Source organism: Mastomys coucha, unplaced genomic scaffold (assembly GCF_008632895.1).
Source record: "Mastomys coucha isolate ucsf_1 unplaced genomic scaffold, UCSF_Mcou_1 pScaffold22, whole genome shotgun sequence".
Lineage (NCBI taxonomy): Eukaryota > Metazoa > Chordata > Mammalia > Rodentia > Muridae > Mastomys > Mastomys coucha.
This window is the reverse complement of record NW_022196905.1, coordinates 104,308,495-104,334,452: the sequence shown is the minus strand read 5'-3', so window position 1 is coordinate 104,334,452 and position 25,958 is coordinate 104,308,495. Positions and strand designations below refer to the sequence as shown.

The 25,958-nt window shown below is 44.1% G+C and overlaps 1 protein-coding gene, 1 long non-coding RNA gene and 1 other non-coding gene across 7 annotated transcripts in view; 2 read left to right on the top strand and 1 right to left on the bottom strand.

The window, feature by feature from the left end:
- The window catches only part of Pitpnb (phosphatidylinositol transfer protein beta), a 50,930-nt gene extending 27,577 nt beyond the window's left edge, over positions 1-23,353 (bottom strand). For 2 of the 5 annotated variants that reach the window (XM_031337385.1, XM_031337384.1), the window contains exons 1-7: positions 23,225-23,353; positions 18,732-18,762; positions 15,664-15,809; positions 9,140-9,231; positions 8,525-8,532; positions 7,776-7,850; positions 5,481-5,564 (exon numbers count right to left, since the gene is read on the bottom strand). In XM_031337385.1, coding sequence (XP_031193245.1) covers positions 5,481-5,564; positions 7,776-7,850; positions 8,525-8,532; positions 9,140-9,231; positions 15,664-15,809; positions 18,732-18,762; positions 23,225-23,244 — 456 coding nt within the window. In that variant the 5' untranslated portion in view covers positions 23,245-23,353. The remainder of the gene's footprint in view (positions 1-5,480; positions 5,565-7,775; positions 7,851-8,524; positions 8,533-9,139; positions 9,232-15,663; positions 15,810-18,731; positions 18,763-23,224) is intronic. The other 3 variants (XM_031337388.1, XM_031337387.1, XM_031337386.1) reach the window with 2 other exon arrangements.
- LOC116071609 lies at positions 18,171-18,278 on the top strand. The gene has a single exon (XR_004111018.1). It is a non-coding gene; the product is annotated as a U6 spliceosomal RNA (small nuclear RNA).
- Positions 23,354-23,499: 146 nt separating the features above from the next.
- Positions 23,500-24,293, top strand: LOC116068154. Its single transcript, XR_004109462.1, has 2 exons — positions 23,500-23,612; positions 23,733-24,293. It is a non-coding gene; the product is annotated as an uncharacterized LOC116068154 (long non-coding RNA).
- Positions 24,294-25,958: the final 1,665 nt, after the last annotated feature.

The following is a 25,958-nucleotide window of genomic DNA, read 5'->3' as shown; positions in this document are numbered from 1 at the left end:
TGAAATATAGTTCGTAAGAATGAGCAAACACAGCAAGTCACAAGCGTGAAATCCATGCCATCTAACAGTCCAGCAGAGGCTGAGCCCTTTCTTTTTGTTTTTTTTGGGTTTTTTTTTTGTTTGTTTTTTCGAGACAGGGTTTCTCTGTGTAGCCCTGGCTGTCCTGGAACACACTCTGTAGACCAGGCTGGCCTCAAACTCAGAAATCTACTTGCCTCTGCCTCCCAAGCTGGGATTAAAGGCGTGCACCACCACCGCCCGAGGCTGAGCCCTAAAGCAGGCACAAGTCACTGAACTGAAATGGTTAGCTCAACCCAACTGCAGTGACTGAGAACTTCCACCAGGTGGAGTGAAAAGACGCTGCCATTTCAAATTCTTGGTTCTTCCTATTTTACATCTGCCCTGATTCTGGTGGGTCCTGGGTAATTATTTTCTCGAAATTACAAATGCAACTATTTTGTTTCTTATAAAGTGAATAGCAGGACAGAAATGAACCCAACCTGGCTGCAGCACAACCAGGAAACCGAGTTCAGTTTCTAACACCCATGTAGCAAGCTGAGCGTGGTCTCACATGACCCTGTAATCCCAGCATTGAGGGTAGGAAAGAGGAGAACCTCTGAGGTCTGCACAGACAAAAACAAAAACCACCATGCTCTGAGTTCAAAAGAGTAAGGTGGGGAGTTAGAGGAAGAGGTTCGATGCCCTTTGTTCTCTGTGTGTGCTCAGGAACTGTAGACAAAGAACTGAAAACAGTTTCTGAGAAAGGGAAAGCCAGCAAGTAAGAAACAAGCTTGCTAACTCAGCGTAAAGTAAAAACCTACACAATTCAACATAAATATATTACAACTCAGTGAGCTAAGATGGGAGTTGGGGGGCACCCGGCACCTTCTATAGGAGTTGAATTTGGAGGGTCCCGCTGCCTTTGGAATTCCTTTTTTCCAAGCTACCACCAACACATTTGTTTGAGGTACAGAGTCAACTACTACCATGACTGTTCAGACCAAGACTTCACACACGTAACCAGATTTGACAGGGTCTAGGGCTATCTATAAAAATCTGTGACACTATGACCCAGACACAGTCCTGGGACCATGAAGGCATTTTATTGTAGAACCATGAAGGCAGAGAGCACTGCCATTCAAGAGTCCTAATACAGGCCTAGACCCAAAGGTGCTTCTTTACAAAGCAGACAGTGAGGCTTGGTTCTGGGCTACAGGGCTGAGCTGGGGCAGTATAGTGACCCAGCCTACCCATCCCATCTCATACCCATCTTACTGGCTTGTGATCCTAACATTACTCCATCCCCACAGAAGCAAGTTTTCAGGGCTAAGAACTGGTGGCTGGCATAATGTACACTCTAAGACAGCCTTGGTTGTCCAGCGAGTCCTGATTCATACACTGTGCACACATCAGGGACCTTCTGACTTGCTTCCAACAAGAAATCACTGGAAGGAAGATGAGAAGTCACTGAGCTCACAGTATCTACTCTGAGTGGCATGTAAGACTGAGTTCATATGTAAGACTGTAACAGAAACCCTCAGACAGCAGCATCTCCAATGCACTGCATGTCTACCAGACCTCAACTCTTCCTGCCCTGCCCTGTGTTTTCAGATTGTGCATGCATCAAGACCTTGCTCTCCCTTCCTTTTCAGATACTAGGTATCACAGGGGAAGTGTGTCAGACTGGCCCTTCCTTATCCCTCCATACTCCTCCCCTCCACACTGTCTTAGGAAGGGCTTCCTAGAGGACAGAGTACCTACCTCCATCCAGTGAATGGTGCTTTCTAGCATGTGAGCCTACGTGAGTCTAGCCACCTCCTGACTGGAGAACATTTAAACTGCAGTTTCCAACCCGAGGTTTCAAAACCTGTCACACAACACCACATAGCCAGTTACTAGTTTTGCTAGGTCAAAAGGCGTACACAGTGGTGATCCTAACAGATTAGCTTTACATATATATCTTCCATAGGTCCAGTGTGAGAATGTTTCCTTGCTCTGACAAATCCTTGTGATAAGTCTGGTAACAGATGAATGCCTATTCCAGCAGAAACTCGCTTGCATGGGTTGACTTTAACTCAGAGGGAGACACTGAACTTTGACCCTTCTTTACTGCTGTTCTCTATCATGTAATCACCACAAGCATCGTGCATAAGCCTAAGGAACACACTATCAGCAGGACTCTTCCCTGAAGTCCAAGTTCTCCGTAGAATAGATAGACACACAAGCCAGGACTGAGACAGGAGAGTAGTGAGGGCAGGAGACAGGTAAAATGCAGATCACTTCAACCACTGAGTCTACTCACCTTTGCCTTTGTAAGCCTGAGTCCTTGGTTATCTTCTGTCCCCTGCAGAACAGCACTGTGGACCTCCACTATTTAGTTAGATCATGGTGCTGGTCTAACCTCATCCAGATGGTAAGCCTTGAGGCATTACCAATCCTGGAAAGCTACCACAAGGCTGAGCTTGCAATAAGTGAAGTGTGCCCTGACATGCTGCCTGCTATGACAACACTGCCCTTGGATATGCTTTACTTATGTGTATGTGTGTGTACTTGTGGCAGTGTCTGTGTACCAGGTCCTCAAGGAGGTCAGAGTACATCAGAACCTAGAACCGCAGTCAGACAACTGTGAGCCTCCTGATGTGGCTGAGAACTAAATCTAGCTCCTCTGTAAGAGTAGCAACTCTCCAGTCCCTCAAGCTAGGTACTTTTAATGTTCCAACACGATATCAGTTATACTTTCATTATCAGGACAAGGAAAGCACACAGACCAAAAACCCACTGTGACACCAATATCAAAGCAGCCACAATGCCTGACAGTGAAGGAAATTTGAGCAAAATGTGGCATATTCCCAATGTGATATTGTCATGCCCAAACAAGACGTAAGTACTAACAGATGCTCCCATACAAACAAAACCTGAAAGCACACACAGTCGAAACGGTACCCAGACACAGCAGGGCATGTGGGGTTTGGGAAATACCTAACAGGCATATCCCAGTGGTTGCAAAAGACTGGGTTGAAGAAGCAATGGGGAATAAAGGGCTGGTGACTGGCAGTGTATCCTCAAGGGTAACAAAAATATACCACAACTAGATAGTGATGGTTGCACAACTGTGAATACACAGTATGCCACTGCATTGTACATATTTAGAGGATTCAAATGTTAAGCTTTACGATTTTTTATCACAATAAAAAAGGTAGGGTAAATTCAATATACTTTAAGTTTGCATCTACCTGTATCTGAAGTATAAATTTGCAAACAGGAGTTATGGACCCTGAAAAGCAAAGCCACAGAAAGTGGGCTGGGGAAACTTCTCTTATAGAAGACTAGAGTTTCCCACACCAAGTAGCTCATAACTGTCCAGATCCAGATGATCTGACATTGTCTTCTGGCCTTCCTAGGCACACATTCACATGTGTGAATACATGCACACAAGCACACACACACACACACAAACATTTATTTAACAACAACAACACCTCAGGTGAGCACTCACAGTGTCTAGACATTCTAAGCTGGCTGCTACAAGGTGGCTACATTTAGTTCTGTGTGGTAGTCAGCCTCCCTTTTACAGAAGATAAAACAAGCACAGGTCACATAACCTTGCCTAAGACCTAAAACCTGTTTTCTAGGCCACAAGCATCCCCACCAAATCACAATGCCCAGGTCCAGTCCATTCTTTGTATTATCCATCCAGTCCAAACAACACCCCCACAGAACCACCTGTGCAGCCTTTGCAGATGCAGGGTCTTCTCCAAGGTAGTGGAGTAGAGGGCCACTCTGGCCATACCCTCTGACACTATCTAGTTTTATCTGAGGACAAAAACAAAACTCTTCCTGCTCCCAGCAAAGCCACGCATGTCCTGTACTCTATGACAGCATGAAAGCCCAGGCTTGGTTGATGCCACCATTCTATTCTGTTTGCACAACACATCACTTCAAGTACCAGTGTGTCAATACTGTTCCCTGAGCACCTGGTCCTGGCATGCCACACTGGCCCACCCTGTCAGTGACCAGCTATGCTAGGTGCCCAGCCAACCTGCTGACTGCCTGCCTGTCCCATCCTAGTTACTTCTCCTCTGCTCACTGTTCTTTTACACACAGTAAACCATGGCTAAAGACAACCCTAACAAAAGGAGTAGACATTATTTGAATGGTCCCCACTTGAACAGATTAAAATAGCCTCCCTTACATAATTTCAAAAGTGGTAACATCCTTGAAACTGAACTAACTTCAAACCACAGTACAATTTTAAAGAAATCTAGGCTCATGCCCAGTACTTGGTGCCCACCCACACATCTATCAATCCACCCACCCACCCACCCACCCATCCATCCATCCATCCACCCATCCATCCATCCATCCATCCAACATCCACTTATTTATGAGTGTGCAGAAACCAGAAGTCACCCATGTATGACAATTTGTCCCTGGGACCACACTCACTATACCATCTCCCCAGGCCAACGCTGAAACTTCTAAGCAGGAAGGGGCCCTAAAAGAATGGGGTCCAAAGATCTGTTTAAATCCATACTAAAATCAGATACTGTATTTGAGTTATTTCTGTTCTGTTAGCTGACAACACTGTTCAAACTGAGAGACTATGCCCTATAAACAGAAATGGTAGGGGACACTGAAAACCCAGTCGGTGAACAAAGCAAACCAAGGAGGTACCAGCTCCTTGGTACCTATCTATAAATGTCCACAGCTGTACCTGCAGATCAATACAGTACCAGCATACTATAAATGTTTACTAACCTCTGCAAATCAAAACAAAAATAGGCATCTTAAAATGGCATAGGGAGTGTTTCACACACCTGAAGGAGGACGGAGTTAACTCAGAGTACTAAGAGTCAGGTACAGGTATTTATATTTAGTAAGAAACACAACAGAGCCAGAAAGATGGCTCATAGGACAAATGTTCTTGTCTCCCAAACCTGATGACCTGAGTTTGATTCTGTAACAAACCATGTGAAGGTGGAAGGAGAGAACCAACTCCTGAAAGTTGTCCTCCGACCTCCATGTGTGCTGTGGCAATGTCTTTACACATTTGCACAAAAAATTTAAGGAGCTTAAAAAGCAAGAGTCAATAGAGTTTGCTAGTTAAAAAAACGATACAGCAAGCATTTCTAACAGGCTAGCTTTAACTGAGTTCACGCAACTTATGCTAGAAAGAGGTTTACTTTCTTATTCATACATGGGAAGTATAAAGATCTGTGTGACTCCAAGCAGAAAACAGAACACTCTTAGAACCCTTCTTGAGCAAACACTCTCCAACAGATGCAAAGTACTCTCCCCTTTCTTAAAGGGCCCACCTACAACACAGGAGAGAACCATACTCTTCCTCCAGGGTCTCTGTAACCCAGAGCAGACCTGAGCTCCAGGATCATTTCAGCATAGAAATGCAGACCACACAGAAGACAGAAGAGAACTGTGAGCTGTGACAGGGACACATCAAGATGCCATAAAGGAGTACTCACTGCTGGTTCAACTTGACTTCGATCTGCAATGTCTATGTGGACTATTTCAACAGTTTTCCATGTGTTCGGATCTAAACCGTGAACCTGTAAGAAACAGAAAACTTTAGTGTGTTCTTCATCAGGAAAGCACTACAGTCCATATCCATCCCTTAGAATTGTGGATGAAATTACTATTTTGGTAAGCACAGCTGACAGTCTTGACATCTGGACAGCTTTTACTCTTTCTATAGCTTCCCTAGTGAGGGGTGGATGTATGTATACATGAAACCTATGTCAGGGCTATTTTACACAGTACTAAAATAGGTCATTCATGGAATGAAATGTATCTTCCCTGTTTATTGCAAATGATATGAGCTTGTAAACCTTCAATCCTATGCTGGCCAAAGGTAACACGACCAGACTTCAAAAGCTGCATTAGGGGCCAGAGGGATTGCTCAGTGGTTGGAACACCAACTGTTCTTGCAGAGCATCAGGGAGTTCAGTTCCCAGCATTCATGCTAGAAAGCCTTTGACCGCATCTGCACCTGCACTCACATGCACTCCCTCCCCAAAGAAACTACTTTTAAGGATCTTTAAAAAGAGAAGGATTTAGCTGTGTTGATAGTGGCTCATGTCTCTAATTCCAGCACTTGGGAAGCAGAAGCAATCAGATTTGAGTTCAAGGCCTGCCTGGTCTACAGAGTGAGCTCCAGGACAACCAGGGTTACAGGGAGAAGCCCTGTCTCAAACCCCGGCCCCCAACACTCCAAAAGAGAAGGATTTGCCTAGTTTTTAGTGTTAACTTCTTGATAGTTCTTAATCAGTAATTTCTCAAACCCTGTGAACTGTTTTAAAGCAATAGATGAGCCCATCTGAAAGCTGGAAATGGCAGGGTAAGCCACACAGAAAACATAACCATTGCACATCCTTTCACTTAGAGCATTATTTTAGAGAATTTCTATGAAAAACAGGATCAGCTGACAAGTACATGACCTAAAGTTTCAGTTCCATGAATGGGCGTCAGTGATGAAGCAGCACAGTGGAAGAGCAGCTGTAATTAGAATTTAGGGCTTCCCTGATTCCCTGTTCTAGGAGAGCAGTAACCCTCAAAGTGGGTGTGCCCTGGAGGCAGCCTGCTGGGTAGCCTGAGTATATACACTCTGATGGCTTCTAGATGCTGTGCTGCAGGTCTGCAGACATTTTGAGGCCACAGAGTAAGGACACCAGGGTTTTCCACACGCCTCCCCCAGCTCCTAAGGAGTCTTTCTTGGTTACTTTCCAGAGCCCTGCAGTTTTCTTGAAGCTTAGGTATGAATATGATACTTATCATAATGGAGTCAGGAGCTTGTCAACATTCTTTTTTTTTTTCCAGACAGGGTTTCTTTGTGTTGTCCTGGAACTCATTCTGTAGACCAGGCTGGCCTCAAACTCAGAAACCTGCCTGCCTCTGCCTCCCAAGTGCTGGGATTAAAGGCATGCGCCACCACTGCCCGGCATTCTTTGTTTTTTTTTTTTTAAAGGATTTATTTATTTATTTTATGTATATGAATACACTGTACAGATGGTTGTGAGCCTTCGTGTGGTTGTTGGGAATTGTATTTAGGACCTCTGCTCACTCGGAACAGCCCCACCAGCTCTAATCAATTCCACTTGTTTGGTCTCTGCTCGCTTAGGTCCAAAGGTTTCTTTATTATTATATATAAGTACACTTCAGCTGATTTCAGACACACCAGAAGAGGGCATCAGATCTCATTACGGGTGATTGTGAGCCACCATGCAGTTGCTGGGATATGAACTCAGAACCTTTGGAAGAGCATTCAGTGTTCTTACTCACTGAGTCATCTCACCAGCCCCTCAACATTCTTTGTAAAACAAGCACCTTCTCATTCCTGCCCTCTGGTCATTCCCCTGACATGAACCCTGGCCCTGAAGTGAAGTGGCAGTAAACATTAGAATGATCAATTCTGCTAAATACAACTGCTCTGGGGAGCACACAGAAAACAATCTAAAGCCACCAGGTAAGAAAGGCCTTCTCCTTGCTCCAAACAAGAGAGGTGCTGATAAAAACAGCAATCTCAGAAGAGTCCACTCAGCATCGAGGCAGATGAACCCCGTTTGTTTCTGGATTGCTTGTCTCACTCCAGGCCCACACACTGTGTGGCCCGGGCTGTTTCCATTTACTCCCATTTCTACAGTCTTCGCCACTCAAGTGCAGAGCTGAGACCATCCTGATGGTGTCAGGACCTTGTACATGCTGACCAAGCATTCCACGAAGCAGCCATGCCCCAGCCTTTGGAGTGCATGGTGGAAACTTACATTTTCTAATGTTCCCAAGTCAGGTTTGTGCCATGTTTCAATTTTGATGAAGAAGTCATCTTTCATGTATTCATTCTGCAGAAAACACAAGAATGTGACCCACCCTTCACAGTTCTGTAGGAATCTCCCTAGCATACCACCCCAGTGTGGATCTCTTTCCAAATCTAGAGCCATTAGCTCCAGCTCCCTAAGTCAATTTTAGATTCTCTCTCTGTGTGTGTGTGTGTGTGTTTGCCTATATCCATGTATTTGGGCAGATGTGTGTTTATACCTGTGGAAGTCAGAAGAGGGCATCAGATTCCCTGGAACTTAATTTACAGATGGTTGTGAGCCACCATGTGGTTCTAGAAACCAAATTTGGGTCCTCTGGAAGAGCAGGCCATGCTCTTAATGGTCAAGCTCAAGTTCCAGCCCCAGGTCCTGATTTTTAAACACTTGATGGGTACAGCACATGATGCTTTTATATATTTCACACATTCCCACTTGTCATGCAGCACAGGGGCAGAAAAAAAATCCATGAGGTTTCCTGAGCAATTCTGGCATTCAGAGTAAGTAGCAAAGCAAAATAAAACCAGAAAACAGTGTGAAGCAAACCTGTGAGCTGTGAGCCCAGAAACATCTGAGGCAGGAATGGCCAGGAGGACATGGGAGAGGCCATAAAGCAATGGGAGCTTAAGCAAACAGCCAGCAGCAGTCAGGAATCTTAAAAGTGCAAAAGCAAAGTTAAATGAAGAGTGTGTGCTACTCACCGTTACAACTGAGGTGGAGAGGAGAGGCGGCACCGAAACAGGAAAAACTTCAATTAGAAGGAGTCAAGACAGCCCGTCCCAGTATCTTAAGTCAGGGGGACTAAGCTATCCCAAACGTGTAACATTTAGTAGCTTATGTCTTCAAAAGTCTCTACACAAGTGACACCAAGAGATCCTCAATTTAGGTTACAGAGTACAAAGACAGTATGAAGAGTAATCTATCTTAGTTTAAAATAATGCTAATGACAACAAAAGCCTGACATCATTTATGAGATTGTTTGGCAAACAAATCTGTAGCACCCCTCCTAGTGCAACTGGAGCACACCAAATGGCACCTACTGAGTGCACATGACCTCTATGATGTCTGTATATACTTGTTCACCCCAAAGCCAGCAGTTAACGAGACCTCCATATGGCTGTCATCTGGGAGTGAACCTAGAGGTACACACAGGTCTGGGGAGGAAAAATCTGGGGCTCCTTGGCTGTCACCCAAGCAGTGACTGTCTGAGAACCCAGAGAAGGCTTTGTTTGGTCTAAACCTATTAGACTGGGTACTCAGTGTCCCTCTCCTCATCATAAGGGCAGCAGGGTGCAGCACTTGGGGGACCAGCTTACTTGTTCTGCAGTAGGGGTAAGCATTCCAGGCTTTCTCATGAAACACCAAGGAGCCCTCGGGAGCAATCATCCTCACAAATGCAGGAACTTTGCTGTGAGGAAAAAGATATCAGACACCTTTTCAACTACACCATCATTTCTGTTGCTATCAAAGATGTCATCACATTCTGGACCTGATAAGCTAGATGACACTAACAGTCCATTTCAATCCCAAAACAATCATGTGGCAAACTAATGTTTAAAAATGATTAAGAAAGTTTAGCTACATAAGGGGCTACTGCTCATTTGTGTGTGTTTTATGTTTTGGTGGTAATAAGGATGGCTTTACACATGGTAAGCAAGCACTCTATCACTAAGCTTCACCACCACCCTCTCAGAGAAACTCCAGCATGTGTGTGTGCAGAGTGCATCACTGCCCATGTGAGCTCAACAGGTAAGTCTGACCTTTAAGGTGAAGCTGGTCCTCACCTTAAAGTTACCAAGTCCACACACTGCACATTGCCACAGCACTGGTATTCACAGGGTTCACCTAATTCACTGGTAGTCGAGGTTCACCTAACAGAAGGAAGCTATGAATACAGGGAAATGCCTAAGCAACAGTCACATAATGCAGCGGACACAGCAGACCTCAGGAACTACCAATGAGTAGAAAAGGTAAAGCATATCCACATAGAAGACTCTATAGGAAACCAAGGATGGGACCCATGCCTGTCATGTCAGCACTTAGGAGGCTGAGGAAGGAGGATCTCCTGAGCCCGGGGTTAAAGTGAACCCTGTCTCATGGGGGGAAAAAAAAGAGAAGAGCTAGGCGTGGTGGTACACACCTTTAATCCCACTCTGGGAGGCAGAATCTGTGAGTTCAAGGCTAACGAGGTTTACAGAATGAGTTCTAGGATAGCCAGACCCTATCTGGAAGGAAGGGAGGGAGGGAGGAAGGGAAGCAGGTAAGAGTGAGTCACACCTTTAATCCTAGCACTTTCGAGAACCAACAGTCCTTACATTTTGTGTAATTAGAACAAGCTATAGGATTCCAGTTTATATTTGAATTTGAATTACGTTTTGTTTATTCCATGTGCATATTTCCATCCCAGAGTATGGCAAACACCAATAGTTCAGCCAGTCAACTTAGAAAAAAGAGCTGAAAAAACCTGCTGTAGATTACATCTTTGACAGTTTACCCTATACAGCCAAACAGTGAACAAAATACCTATAACCAGTATCAGGCCTGCTGACTCCCCAGTGTGCACACGCAAGGCTAGAGGATGCTAAGTGAGTGTCCTATGACTCTCAACCTCCTTACTGTCACCAAACCCAGAGCTGTACCGGATGCCAGCAAGCCCCTGTAATCCTGCCATCTGAGGTTGCAGGTGTGCACAGCCACATTCAGTCTTTATGTGAGTTTTAGGGGTTTGAACTTAGATCCTCATTCTTGCTCAGCAAGTGCTATGACCCACTGGGTCATCATCCGAGGCCCACTTTTGTATTTCTCTATCCTAATCTCAACTGCCGCCTATCAGATTTCCAAGGCTGATTCTACCACTTAAGCTCCTTTTTAAAAAACTCAAGTTAAGCCGGGAGGTGGTGGCGCAGGCCTTTAATCCCAGCACTTGGGAGGCAGAGGCAGGCGGATTTCTGAGTTCGAGGAGGCGGATTTCTGAGTTCGAGGCCAGCCTGGTCTACAGAGTAAGTTCCAGGACAGCCAGGGCTACACAGAGAAACCCCGTCTCAAAAAAACCAAAAAAACAAAACAAAACAAAACAAAAAAAACCTCAAGTTAATAAAAGTCTCATCTTTGAGCTAGGTGTTCCAAACTTACTGTCCTTTTTGTACCTAGCATAACATTCATAAGTAATCTGTCTTCAAGTGTCTAGTAATGACTGAATCTGGAGAAATATATATATATAATAAACAAAATATAATTCAAATTCAGCTTTTAGGAAAAGAAATCTTCATTAGTGGACATTCTTCCACACTCATAACAAGGCAACTGGCTGCATGGATATCATTTTTCTCTATCTCTTAGAGGCCACTTTGACTAATGAAAATTGCTTTACAAGTTTAGGGAGCCTGAGAAAAATGAATGATAGTAAACAGACTTAAAAAATGGAGCTAGGCCTTCAACATGCACACAGGAAGCATTCCTGCTCGCTCTTCTGCTAAGCATTCACAAGATGGTGATTTCTTCTGCTGTTCTTAGCAGGATTCACCTCAAGGTTCCCTGCCCAGATCTGATTAAGACCAGCTTTCCCATAGCATGAAACTCAAAGCATGAAGCTTCTTTCAGAAGGCATGCCCCGTCTTGCACTTTCAGAATATTCAACCTAGGGCTCAAAGTCAACTGAAGAGTTTTATTCTACTACATTGAAAGGAAGTTGTATTAAGATCTAATCATAGTAGAATGATGGTTATTACCCATGTTTCCAGCCAGGGAAAATGAAAAACAAAAATACTAAGATTTTTGTCCTCACACATGTGGATGTAGGTGCCTTCAAAATTCCTGAAGCATTCTGGAGCGGGAGCTGAAGTTACATGCATTGTGAGCTCCTTGACATGGGTGCTAGGAATTGAACCCAGGTCCTATGCAAGAGCAGCATATGCTTTTAACCACTGAGCAGCAGCCTCTCCAGCCTGGGGAAGATAACTATCTGTCACAGGAGAAGAGAAAGACTAAAACAGACTCGCATGGGTCAGTGACTGCAATTGCCTTGCTGGGGGCTTGGAAAAAAATGAACGGGGACAATCCCAACACAGCTTGCTCTTCCAGGAAAGGAAGCAAAACAACAGAAGACAAAAACCAAGACCTGTCTTGCAGCTTAGCACAGGGCAAGGGTGGATAGTGCTGCAGAAGAGAGTGAGCGCAGGTCAGGGAGGCCTGAAGCTCTCTCAGCACAGTTCCCTCAGAGCTAAGAGACTTGAGGAAGAGCAGAACAGGACAAGGCTGACCAGTGAGCAGTGGGCAGGCAGACTGGGCAGACTGCTTGCTTGCCTACAGGCTGGAGTGTGAAGCTCATTCTTTGCCATGTGGAAGCAACTGAAAGCTTTGAGAAAAACAAGGCAACCTGGGTCAAGTTTTAAGATTCCTCTGGCTCTGTATGGAAAGTTAAACAGAAGTACAGGAGTGGGCAGATGGTGGCAACATCAATTCCAAATGGACAGACCTACTGGTGAAGAGTAGAGTGCACCAGTGACTTGGGATAAGCATAAACCAGTGAATTGGACTTCATAAAACAACAAACTTTTCTGACTTCAAAGGGCACTGTTTAAAAAATAAAAATTTAGCCTACAGAATGGGAGTGGTTCTGCAAAACATCTCTGATAGGGTCCTAACACACAGAGTTCTGTACAGTAGAGAAAGTTGGGAAATGGCAGAAGAGCTTACAATTCCCACACTCAAGGAGGCTAAGGAAAGAAAATCACAAGTGAGGCTGAGCTATATGGAGAGACTGACCAAACAAAACAAACAAATAAAAACCCCAGAAGATTTGAACAGTATTTCTCCAATAATATGCAAAGTCCATAAAATTCATAAGGAAATTCCAATATCCTTAATTATCATCAACAAGAACCTCAAAACCACAAGTAGGTGCTCTTCATATGCAAATGGCTATAAGCAGTAAGCCAGGGGCCTGGACTTTGGTTACTCTGGGTGAAGTAAAAGCCAGAATTTCATAAATTTGGTAAAATAAAGTGTTGGTGGTCTTAGCCAAACCTACAAATTCTACTAAGGTTAAGTGGGGACAGGGTGCATGACTTGGCTTAGTTAAATAATTAAATGCTACCCTTGCAAGTTCAGCTTCCTTAGGTGAAGAGTTGAAAATGCTCCAGGGACAGTGCCCTTGAGGAAGCAGACTCTGACGGCCTTAGCTGCTACTAAGCAATCTGTGTCCTATAAGCTGTAAGGTTCCAGAATGGCTAATCATTCAGTGTGACACTAATGAATCTGAAAGCCTGTTCCACACACTGCTGCCCTCTCTCCTTTTATCCTTTCATACCCCCTCCCCCATATTTCTGTTCATAGCTACCATCTTCGGAAAGGAGTTGAAGGGCCTGGTAAGGACGGGCACAAGAGACAAGCAGCCTTCATCATCCCCTTTGTCACCATCTGCTTCTCCTAGGGGACCTCACTGGGTTCCTTAGGCCTTGGACTTTATACTCTGAGAAACTAAAAATCAGAGTGACCCAGTATCTGTCATTTACTGACCACAGCAAGGGGGTATCTCTGTCATCCTGTGTGAAATGCATAAACTATGTCTCAGGATGGTATACAGAAAAGGTGCTGTGGAGACCCTGCACTACAAGTCTAAACGTCCTAACCCCACGTCCAAATAAATGGTTAATCAATGGTGTCACTTGCAGTGACCATATTTATAGCTCTCTTCAACTAAGAGTCATCATTAATGGCTGGAGAGTTACCTAAATCAGATGTTTCAAAAATGGCATTTAATACTCTTCCTTCCCATAAAAATGAAATCACCTACATCCCAGCAGGAAGTAATCAACACTTCTAACATTTTAATGACTTTTGGTGCTTCTTATCTAATTAGTTTTTAAAAACACAGAACACAGTATGAATACTTAACGATCCAGTAAAAGACCTTTTCTATATAATAAGATGCTGTTTTCTCGGAAAAACCAAAAAAAAAAAAAAAAAAAAAAAAAAAAAATGCTGTTTTTCTAATATCTGAACCTTTAGGTTTCAAATAAAGGATGTTAACACATTTTAAAGAGACATTACACAGTTTTTAAGGCTGTTTTTTTGTCAACTTGATATAAGCTAGTTAGCTGGAAAGAACTTTGAGAAAAGGTCTATACCAGATTGCCTGCTGGCAAGTTTGTAAGGATGTCTTCTTGATTAAAGACTGAGGGAGGAGCCCAGCCCACTGTGGTAGGTGTTCCCACCGGGCAGGTGGTCTTAGATTGTACAGGACAGCAGGCTGGGCAAGCATGGGAGCAGGCTGCTGAGAGGTACTCCTCCATGGTCTCTGCCTCAGTTCTCACCTCCCGGTTCATGCTCAGGCTTGCCTCAAAACGGGCTGTTGACTTGTAAGCCAAACAAACTCTTTCCTTACCAAGTTGGTTTTGGTCGTGGAGCTTTGTCACAGCAATGGAACAAGCTAACCGTTTTCACATTTGGAATACTAATCTATAAAGGACATCACAGACCAATACAGAATTTCCTATATCACCAGAGGTGACACACACCCTTAATCCTAGCACTTGGGAGGCAGAGGCAGGTGGATTTCTGAGTTAGAGGCCAGCCTGATCTACAGGGTGAGTTCCAGGACAGCCAGGGCTATACTACTGAGAAACCCTGTCTCCAGAAACAAAAACAAAAACAAAACAAAAAGAAAAAAGAAAACTATCTAAAGGAAATGAGAGATAAGGCTGTCAGGCTTAAGAAGAGCACACAAAGGAACTTGAACGAAACAGAAGGAAAAATAAACAGCAATGTGTACAGGTCATCAGTCCCAGACCTCCCCAACAGCAGCCAGCAGCAGCTGCATCCAGCCACACCACAATCAAACACAAACAGAAGCACGGACTTTCTGCCTATGAGACTAACAAAAATTCAAACAGAAAAACAAGGAAAATTAATAGTAGGGAACTCTGGAGAACGATTTGGATGACCGTGGCTTTCCAGCAGGCCCTTTGTCCCAAAAAGTACAGCATCTAGGACAAGCCAGACAAGCTAGGACAAACTATATTTAAATTCATACCTAAAATGTGTGAATGATCTTCATCCCCTATCCTGTAGAGAACAGTTAAACTATGCTAGTGCCACATCAGAGAATTTTACTTGGCTTAAACACACACACACAACACAAAGAGAGAGAGAGAGAGACAAGGGCTAGGGAGTTTCCTCAATTGATAAAAGTTCTTGTAAGCACAAGACCCTTTTGTTCAATCCCCAAAGCCACATCTAAGTGCTGGGCTCAGTGACCTGTACCCGCAATCCCAGTGTCAGTCACTCTAGTGTAACCGGTGAGCTCCAGGTCAATACGAGCCCTATTTTAGAGGGGACCTTCGTCCTAAGCACAATACCAGAGGCTCCCACAGAGACAATTTAAAAAAAAAATAAAGACTCCTACAGATATCAAATAAAAACATGGGTGAACTAGGATTTGGAAGGATAACCCTTAAAGTATTTTAAGTGTGTATGTATGCACATACTACATGCATGCCTTTACTCATGGAGGTGAGAAGTACCTGATACCTGTGGTGCTAGATCCCACTGAGAGTAAATGAGCCCCGTGTGGGTGCTAGGAACCAAACCTGGGTCCTCTGCAAGAGCAGCCAGTGCGCCTGCCTGCTAGCCATCCTCTCCAGACTGAGGAGGAAGGGTTACTCTTATAGCCTTCCCTAGTGCTTGAACTCATCACAGGCAGATGTATCACTTTCATAATTTAGTATAAAAACAAGAGGGCCCACAACAAAATAAGAGTGTAACACACGGTCACGGAATATTACAGCTCACAGAGCCTTCTGACAGACAGACAATGCAGGCTGCAGTGGGGACCACTTGCCTCTTTAGGTGGTAGATTTTGTGTGTGTACTGTCCCTTCTCGCCATCATTTTCATAAGGTTCATTCTTCAGGACTTCGATTCCTTCTCCACCACCAGTTTCATTCTTACTCGCTTCTGCAACAGAGTAAAGCTGTCCAACCTGATACTGAAATTCCAAAGAGCAGAGTTTTACTGAGTCAATAAAAGCTGCAGAACTTTCCTACGCTAAAACCATAATAAAGATGATACAGGAAAGCCCACACAACCCATTTAGCACATGTTCTACATGAAAACAGAACTCAAGTGACAAATGCTGGATGATCCAGTGTTCACAAACAAAACAGTCACTAATACTTTATTTGTATGTATAACAACATATCAGGAAAATATCAGCACTTAGTTCAACTTATGAACAATGAATCTATATTCTGTGAAACATTTTTACTTCTTTTACTCTTAGGAGTGTAACCATAAAGCTGGGCAACCAGCTAGCTCTCGTTCTCAGTAATGAAGAACAAGGTATGGAGTGTGCTAGGAAAAGCCTCAAGAACTTTTAGCACAACTGAAAAGACAGTATTGGGTATCCAAGATCAGAACTTTTCAATAAAATTCTCTAATAAACACAAACTTTCTGGAAATATAAGCATATAAGTCTAAGCACTAAATGTTAGTGCTCAGTCATTCCTATTTCATAGTGAGCCAGGGCTCTCAGTGGTGGGGCAGTTTCCATGAGTCTGAAGTACCAACCTGTGCCACTGTAACGAGGAACAGACTGAGGCTCTTACGGCCCTACTTGTTCTAGGAACCAACCATGGTGCCAATCTCTTCATATCTAACTAATAAGACAGTTGGAAGAAATTTTTCTTCTTTATAATCTTTTTTTAGGGGGTTGGTTTTTGGAGACAGGGTTTCTCTGTATAGCCCCAGCTGTCCTGGAACTCACTCTGTAGACCAGGCTGGCCTTGAACTCAGAAATCCTCCTGCCTCTGCTTCCCAAGTGCTGGGACTAAAGGTGTTCGCCACCACTGCCCGGCCTTCTTTCTAATCTTATTTTCAAAGAAAAGGCACAAAATTTTACCTCAAAGAACTCATAATTCAAAGCTAAAATGATAATTGAGAGAATAAAAGGATCATCATAATCACATAAAATATTCCATCTAAAAAGCTCTTGGGATACAATGTTATCATGCTAGCTAACTTAATAGTTTCCTCTCTCTCTCTCTCTCTCTCTCTCTCTCTCTCTCTCTCTCTCTCTCTCTCTCTCTTTTCTCTCTCTCTTCCTCCCTCCCTCCTCCACACTGTATTACTCAATTTGGAAGGGTCTGAAAGGCTAGAACTAAACAAACTTCTTGAGTGCTCCAAAGTATCTATTTAAGACTATGACTGCAGGGGAGGCTACTCTCTCCGTTTTCTGGCATGCTATTTGGGTTAGTCTAATGCTACAATTCTTAAAATTCTTCAAAACCTACTTTTCAACCTGTCAGATTTCAAAACATGAATAAAATGTCTTTAAAACAGAGGACAAATTTTATCTAACAAAAATACATGAAGAAATTAAATGACTCGACTCCCCAAAAGATTAATGAGCTCGTAACTTGAAGAAGGTATTAGGTTTTCTGATTGGTGCTGTTTGAAAAATAACTCAGCGCTGGGCAGTGGTGGTACATGCCTTTAATCCCAGCACTCAGGAGGCAGAAGCAGACAGCTCTCTTTGAGGCCAGAGTGAGTTCCAAGACAGCCAGGGCTACACAGGGAAATGCTGTCTCAAAAAAACAAAAAGGAATAATTCAACTATATGGAGGGGGGAGGGGCACATTTGTTAAATCTGAATATAACAAAAGCTGAAACGATCTGGGGTAACAATATCCAGACTTTAGATTTCAACAAGTTGTATCAATCAGCTATTCCCCACCCCCAACCCCCAGCAAAAATAAACATCAAGCTCCACCTCTGGGTTCAAATAATCAATTGTGCAAACAAAGTGCCCTGGTGACAGCAGGCAGCTGCACTGGGGTCCAACTGAGAAGAGCTGCTGCTCTTCCTCAGCTCTGCCTTCTCCTGCCTGTTATCTGTCTCAGCTTATCAGTTTGCTTTGTCCAACTTCCAATACTCTGATTTATCCATTGTCAACTGAGGAATTTGAATGCTCAAGTTCAGAGGGGCCCTGGTGCTTGATTTTTTCAGCCTAATTTGTCCTTCATGTTGGCTGACAGGTGTAAGGGCAGGGTGTGGGTTCTCCAGCATATGATCGAGGCCATAGTCACTCTGTTAGCTGGTGGTAAGATCACATCTGGAATACCTTTTCCATGCAGGGAAGTAACTATGCTGTATGTAACCACAAGGGCAGCTGTGCAAAGTCATAAGGTCACATCACACTAGCACAAATGGATGTGCTGGGAATGTTTAACTCCATGACCTGCTAAAGTGAAACGGGTCTCAGGGGCAGTGTTGGCAGGTAGAGCTACCACAAGGCTTAACTCACACTGCACAGGTGGGGTGAACTATGCTAACAGAAAAGCAAGTTCCGGTGCTTGATTCCGGTAGCACATACACTAAAATTGGAATGATATAGAGAAGATTAGCATGGCTCCTGCGCAAGAATGACACGCAAATTTGTGAAGCATTCCATATTTAAAAAAAAAAAAAGAAAAAAGAAAATCAAGTTCTGTGGAAAGACAGATGTCCGACAGTCAAGGAGATCAGATCTTCTCTCAGCAGCGAGCTCTCACCACCAAGTTCTTACATTGGCTGGAATCTCATTTTCCTGGGACAGTGTTTAAAGAATTTCTACAATTGTTCAACTGTTTTCTACAGACCCTTCCAAATGAGACAATAATAGCAGAAATTTGTAATTATCTGTCACACACAATTCATTCTGTCACATAAGCTGGAATAAAAAAGAAAATGAAGGCTGAAAATGAGTTCAGCTCTTTTGGTAGACTGCTTGCCTAATGTTTTTAAGGCCCTGGGTCCAGATCCCAGGACTTCACCAAAAGAGAAGACAAAAGCAAATGCACATTACAAAACAGCATAGATTAACATATCAGTAAATCACACCAATAGAATTAGAAGAAGCAAGAACACTTACCTCTTGAACAGAACACGGCAAAACCACACGGCTGAAAAGAAAACAAATATATATATACATTACATATTGATTATATGTACATATTACATATTGATATGGCTTTAAAATAAGATCTCTACACTCAATGGAACTTTAACTCTAGTGACACAGTAGACAAGAATGCCATTCATAGGAGGGGTGTTTATGAGAGTCTTAGGACCTTCAGGGTCTCAACTATAAGACTAAGACTGCCATTGTTGAACTTGGAGGGCTGCCTGCTTCACTGCCTCAGGACCCGAGATGCAGATGCTTGATTCTTGTGCAGGGTAAGCAAGCATGAACAAGTTCATCACCTGCAGACTCTCTGGTCAGAACACTCTCCTAAGATTTTTAGCATAGCTAGGCAGTGGTGGCACACGCCTTTAATCCCAGCACTTGGGAGGCAGAGGCAGGCAGATTTCTGAGTTCAAGGACTGCTTGGTCTACAGAGTGAGTTCCAGGACAGCCAGGGCTACACAGAGAAACCCTGTCTCAACACTCCCACCCTCCCAAAAAAGGTTTTTAGTGTAGTTTCATTCACCATATGTGCTGTGCATTTTAAAGATTTATTTTTATGTGTATGAGCGGTCATCCACAAAAGCCAGAAGAGGGCATGGGATCTCTGGTACAGCAGGACAGGTCAAAAACACCCAATATGTGTCTTCTAAGTGAGCAGTCAGTAGTACTCTTCTTAGCCACCGAGCTCTCTCTAACCTTGTGCATATTTTATTTTTGATACCTGTACTGGCTGGTTTTGTGTGTCAATGTGACACAGCTGGAGTTATCACAGAGAAAGGAGCCTCCCTTGAGGAAATGCCTCCATGAGATTCAGCTGTAAGATATTTTCTCAATTAGTGATCAAGGGGGGAGGGCTCAGACCATAGTGGGTGGTGCCATCCCTGGGTTGGTAGTACTGGGTTCTATAAGAAAGCAGGCTGAGCAAGCTAGAGGAAGCAAGCCAGCAAGCAGCACCTCTCTGTATTAGCTCCTGCCCTATGTGAGTTCCTGTCCTATGTGAGTTCCTGTCCTGACTTCCTTTGGTGATGAACAGCAATGTGGAAATGTAAACTGAATAAATCTTTTTGTCCACAACTTGTTTCTTTGTTTTATGCAGGAATACAAATTCTGACTAAGACAATACTTCTCTCGGAATACAAACATGCTTTGAAGTTCATTCTTTCCAGAGAAGTCCCTCCACCACCTTATTATTCAAGTTTTGTGAGACAAAATATCTTTGGAATAAGCAGTGACTTCTGTTCAGGAGGTGGCTTTGCACCTTATAAAAACATACTCTTTCCCAAGGTAGGGCCACCTTAAGGAGATCTGTGCTTGATCCTGTCCAAGTATGTGCTATTGAACATAGCAAAGGTTATCTTTAGAGATCCATTTTACTAAAACACAGCACAAGATGAGGACTCGGGAGTCTAGAGCATCTTTTTGTTTGTTTGTTTGTTTGGTTTTTTGTTTTTTTGAGACAGGGTTTCTGTGTGTAGCCCTGGCTGTCCTGGAACTCACTGTGTAGACCAGGCTGGCCTCAAACTCAGAAATCCGCCTGCCTCTGACTCCCAAGTGCTGGGATTAAAGGCGTTCACCACCACCGTCTGGCCCTGGTGGTGCACACCTTTGATCCCAGCACTTGAGAGGCAGAGGCAGGAGGTAATTTCTGAGTTCAAGGCCAGCCTGGTCTACATAGTGAGTTACAGGACAGCCAGGGCTACACACAGAAACCCTGTCTCAAAAAAACAAAAGTCTTCTAGGGAGGAAACACTCCAAGACTTACCAAAGGACTGAACCAAGATGAAGGACTATAGAGGAAGGGATGAAGGAAAGGGAGTCGTCACAAAGTTTGACAATCAGTTTCACTAAACAATCAGAGATGGGTAATTTTAACTCAGTAGCAGATGCCCATTTCTCAGAACTATCTCTCATAAACGAAAGTGGCTATAGCATTTTAGGAGGACAAATCAAACCCACAAACTACTCTTTTTTCCAACTAGAACCACCAACAAATGCTTTAAAACCAAGACTCTTACACTAATGACATCATCCATGGCTCTGTAACAGAAGGGACAAGCCTACCGTGAAAGTCATTTCCTCTTTTGTTTTGTTTGAGACAGGGTCTTATCAGGTAGCTCTGGAAGACCTGGGGCTCACAGAGACCTGCCTCTTTCAGGGCTAGTATTAAAGGCAGGACACTTGGCCCTGAAAGCTATTTTTCAACGCCTTAATTCTTACCAAAAAAAAAAAGAAAAGAGAAAAAAAAAAAGATGTTCTAAGGTACCCAACATCTGCCACAGTATTTTACTTTACTACATAGGAACCACCTATTCACTGTTTGAATTGGAGCTGACTGCAAGGGGTCACTTTATTTACAGCACTGAGTACTCACACTGTGTTGGGTGTGAGTACTGTAAACTGTCTTTATCTTAAGTCCAGGAGGAGGAAAAAAAAAAAAAAAACTAAGAGACTTTGATGAAAACAATTAGATGTTAGGTACACATGAACACTTGCTACCTTCATTCATAAAGTAAAGGTATGAAAAACACAGAACTAGAGAGATGGCTAAGAGGTATTGCTCTTGCAGAGGGCCTCACTCAGTTCATTTTCTAGCTCCTATGTTAAGCAACTCATGACCACCACCTCTAACACCAGCTCCAACTGGACCCAGTACTTCCATGGACTCTGTACTGAGGTACACAGACACACTGTCAAAGAGGGCTACTCAAGAGTTAATTCACATTTTGAAGACAGGAAGTAACTAGTAAATTAAAAACCACTAAATGCTTCATGTTCAGTCAGTCCAGCATCTCTCTTGCTATGTGGTTTGGCACCAGTCAGTTCCTGTCTATCTCATAATAAATAAAATTTTAATATCTGCCACTAGAATAACAAATTAGGTGATGCTTACAAGATACATTGTTAAAATTACCTGGAAGAAAGATTTCATAAGCTCAAAGTTCAGTAGTATGATTATCCTCTGCACAGAATGCCAAAGTTTGCCTTTTTTCAGACTCCCTGTCACTAACAAAAAGTAGTAACTCTTCAGGCCAGAGATGGCCCAGCAGGCAAAGGCACTTGCCTCCAAGCATGACCCGAGTTCCAGGTGCAGGACCCTAACGGGAGTAGAGAACTGACTAGCAAGCTGTCCCCTGCCCTCCAAAAGCACTCTGTGGTATCACCCTGTACACCCCTCCCCCATACAAATGTAACTTAATATTTTTTTTCCTAAAAGTAAAAAAGAATCGTCATCAGTTAATTTAACAAGTGTTTGCTGAAGGAATGGAGAGAGGGCTTGGTGGCTAAGAGGACTTGCTCCTTTTTGAGTAACTGGGTTCAGTTCCCAACACGGTGGCTCACTACCTGCTCTAGTTCGGGGGATCCAATGCCCTCTCATTACCTCCAAGAGCACCATATGAATGTAGTACATATGCACACATGCAGACAAACACTTACACACATAAAAATAGGCACATCTTTAAAAACACCAAATGCTGGCTGAATATCAGCTAAGTACTAAAGACTACTCCAAAAACTGGAGGTATCAGAGTGAGTATAGTATGCAATGTAGGGAGAACTCTAAGAAAGACAAACAGTACACACTTCCCAAGACCTGGCAGGTGAGCTACTGATTTGAGGAAAACGCATACGAGTCAGCAGAAAAGAGAAGGAAAGCCTTTATGCAAAGTTAAGCCTACATACAGAGCAACAGAGGAACAGCAAGGGGTCTTGGAATGCTGGAATGGGCAAGAAAAAAATTACATATGAGTAGAAAATAGAATCTGGGCAGTGTTAAGTAGAGCAATCTTGTTAGTGATTTTTACAAGGTTGACGTTAATACAGACAAGAAATCTAGACAGCTAACTTAACGCCTCCCCCCCCCCTTTTAAGAATCTGAAATGAAATGAGGACTGGGGAAGAAGAGCAACAACAAAATGGGTCACACTTGAAATTGCACAAGGGACACCGAATCAGGTATGACAGCTGAACATTCCCCGCCACCACGGTTTCCTGTGATGTTCACGGCTCCAAGGAGAGGGGAGAAAGCCACAGCTTTTCAACAAAATGACGGGGCCAGTCCGATGCACCTGGGAAAAGTCTTCATTTGCCATGTTAAGCACCATGTGTTTAACGCCGCACCGAATCCAGTGAAGCAGGTGGGGCCGGTATCGCCCCATCTTAGAGGTGAGGGGTCTGAGATCGACCGCAGGGGCATGTTCTAGAGTCGGGTTCAATGAACCTGAGGGGGGTCGGGCTCAAACTTGCGGGCGAGCCTTCCCCCTGCATTCCCGGCTCCCCCGGGAGCCCCTGCCGCGCCGCCGACCCTGGCGCTGACTGCCGAGGGCGGCGGCGCCGCACAGGGCCTTGAGGCTCCGGGAAGGGGGCCTACGGCGACCCGGGAGCACCCTCCACGCTGAGCTACAGATCCTCCCCAGCCCGCGTCCCGGAGCCTCGCTCGAGCCCACCGACCCACTCACAATTCCTTAATCAGCACCATCTTCCGGGAACCCCTCACAGCCGCCGCCGCCGCCAGCCGCCACCGCCGGGCCTCTCAACACGCATGCGTAGCCCCACCTCCCAATCGTCCGAGCCCCAGCCGCGCTTGCGCGTCTACACCCTTCCGCCGCCGGCCACCGCGTCAGCGCGCCTGGGGGCTAACTCCGCCTAGTCCACGCCCCGCTCTCGGAGCACAAGGCCTCCACTGCGGCTGCGTGGCCCCTTGGCGCGCTCGTGAATCTTGGAGCGCGCCTGCGTACTCTCGGCGAGCGCTGGGGCTCCGCGCCCGACATCCTCCCTCTATCGTGCAGCCTTCGCTTTCGAGTGTGTACTCCAGTTGGGTTCCTAAACGACATTGTGCTCGCACAGGTGTGGAAGCCTTGGCGCCTCAGGTTTAGCAGGAGTGTGTTCTATAAACCCAGACCAGCGTTTCAATCCTGATGTATTCGCCCCTTGTCCTAACTAGCTTTTTTTTTTTTCTTTTTTAAGGGTACAGCTTATTTGCCTGTATTGTGTCTACCCCATGTGCGTGTCTGATGCCTACGGAAGCCAGAAGGCGGCTCTGGATCACCTGGAACTGGAGATACAGACAATTGTGAAATGCCATGTGGGTGCCGAGAACCAAACCTGGGTACTCTGTAAGAACCGCCAGTGTTCTTAACAGCTGAGCCCCTGTCCAAACATTCAGTCCTCAACAAATGCAACTTTTGCATGATAGACAGAGACCCAGACCCAGTTGGGTTATTTGCACAAGACAGACGGACAGAGACCTAGACTCAGTTGGGTAGACCTACCTGCCTCAGACATTGGCTTCATCATTATGTTATTTCGGGGCAAAGAGCTCATTACAGGAAGAATGAAAGTTAAATTTTACTAAGACAAATCAAAAGCCCGTCCAACATTGGCTTTAAGCACTAGTTGATCTAACAACTTTGATAAAACAATTTTGAAACTGTCACTTAAGAACTGCTCTTGGGCGGGGCAGTGGTGGTGCACGCCTTTGATCCCAGCACTTGGGAGGCAGAGGCAGGCAGATTTCCGAGTTCAGGGCCAGCCTGGTCTACAGAGTGAGTTCCAGGACAGCCAGGGCTACACACAGAAACCCTGTCTCAAAAAACCAAAAGAAGAAGAAGGAGGAGGAGGAGGAGGAGGAGGAAGAAGAGGAAGAAGAAGAAGAAGAACAACAACAACAACAACAACTGCTCTTGGACATAGCCTTTCCCTCTGCTTCCTTGATCAATGAAATTCATAACTTAGAACCCGAGGACCTTTTAGTGTAATTCCAAGGAAACTGGTGAACTACAGAGATTATAGGCATAATTTCATGTCAACGAGCATTTTAGCTTAATTTGATTATTCTGTACTTTTGTGTCAAACCATATTTTTTCCCTGCTCGAATGATCTTGAAAATATTTTCATGAAAACTAGAAATAGTCCCAAGCATTCTCTCTTTTTTTAGTGATTTATTTATTTTTATTTTATGTACATTGGTGTTTAACCTGCATGTATACCTGGGTGAGGTCAGATCCCCTGGAACTGGAGTTTCAGACAGTTGTGAGCTGCCATATGGGTGCTGGGAATTGAACCCAGATCCTCTTAACTGCTGAACCATCTCTCCAATCCCAGTCCCAAGCATTCTTTAATTTTGCTAGATATTAGAGCATAGGTCAGTTGTCCTAATTTGAGAAACTGGGTTGGACTTTGGAGTTGAAGACCTGGGCCTGAATCCTGGCTGGTTGCTTTCAAGATAGTTGGAATAAAGGATCTTGTAGAGACTTAATTTATACAACCAAAAAACCAGGTGGCTATTTAGAGAATAAAAGGTATGAAGGGACTGAAGATGTAGCTCACTTGATAGAGTACTTGCCTAACATACTAGCAGTGAGTTCAGTCTTCAACACCACAAGCAAGTCAAGATTATGTGAAGCATCTATAACATATCACATGGTAATAGGTGGCTTTTGAATGGGAACCATGTAAAAACTTCCAGGGATCAGCAACAGTAAATTAAAAAGGGAAACTAAACTAGTTTCCAGAAGACTACGACTGTCTACTATTAGGTAGCTCACAGCCACCTGTAACTCCAGTTCCAGGAGATCATACACATATTTGTTTTAATTCCTTGAGTATTTCATAGAGTTCTTAAAATTGATATATAATAATACCATCATGTCTGCCCTCCCTCTCCTACTCCTCCCACATCTGACCACGTTCTTCTCTCCCAAACTCAAGGCCTGTTATCATTATCATTACATATACATATAAATGAGCATATAAATACAAAATGTTTTTGGCCAGGTGTGGTGGCGCACTCCTTTAATCCCAGCACTTGGGAGGTAGAGGCAGGCTGATCTCTGAGTTCAAGGCCAGCCTGGTCTACACAGAAACCCTGTCTAGAAAAACCAAATACATACGCATACATCATAATACATACATATGTACATACATACATACAACTGGTGAGTCGATTCAATGTTGCCTGCGTGTATAAGTTTCTAGGGCTGACCACTCAGTAGTAGATAACCAGTCAGGTTATCTAATCAGTATTAGATAACCAGTCAGGGGTCTCATCCCTAGGGAAGACTAATTCTCCCTTTGCTTCTGTCTGGAGTGCAGTTGTGAATTATCCATAGATCTGCATCTAGGGTGGAGGTAAGATTTCTTTCCATCTACCTTGGGATGCCACTGGGATTGTTCCAGGCTCCCCCCCCCCCC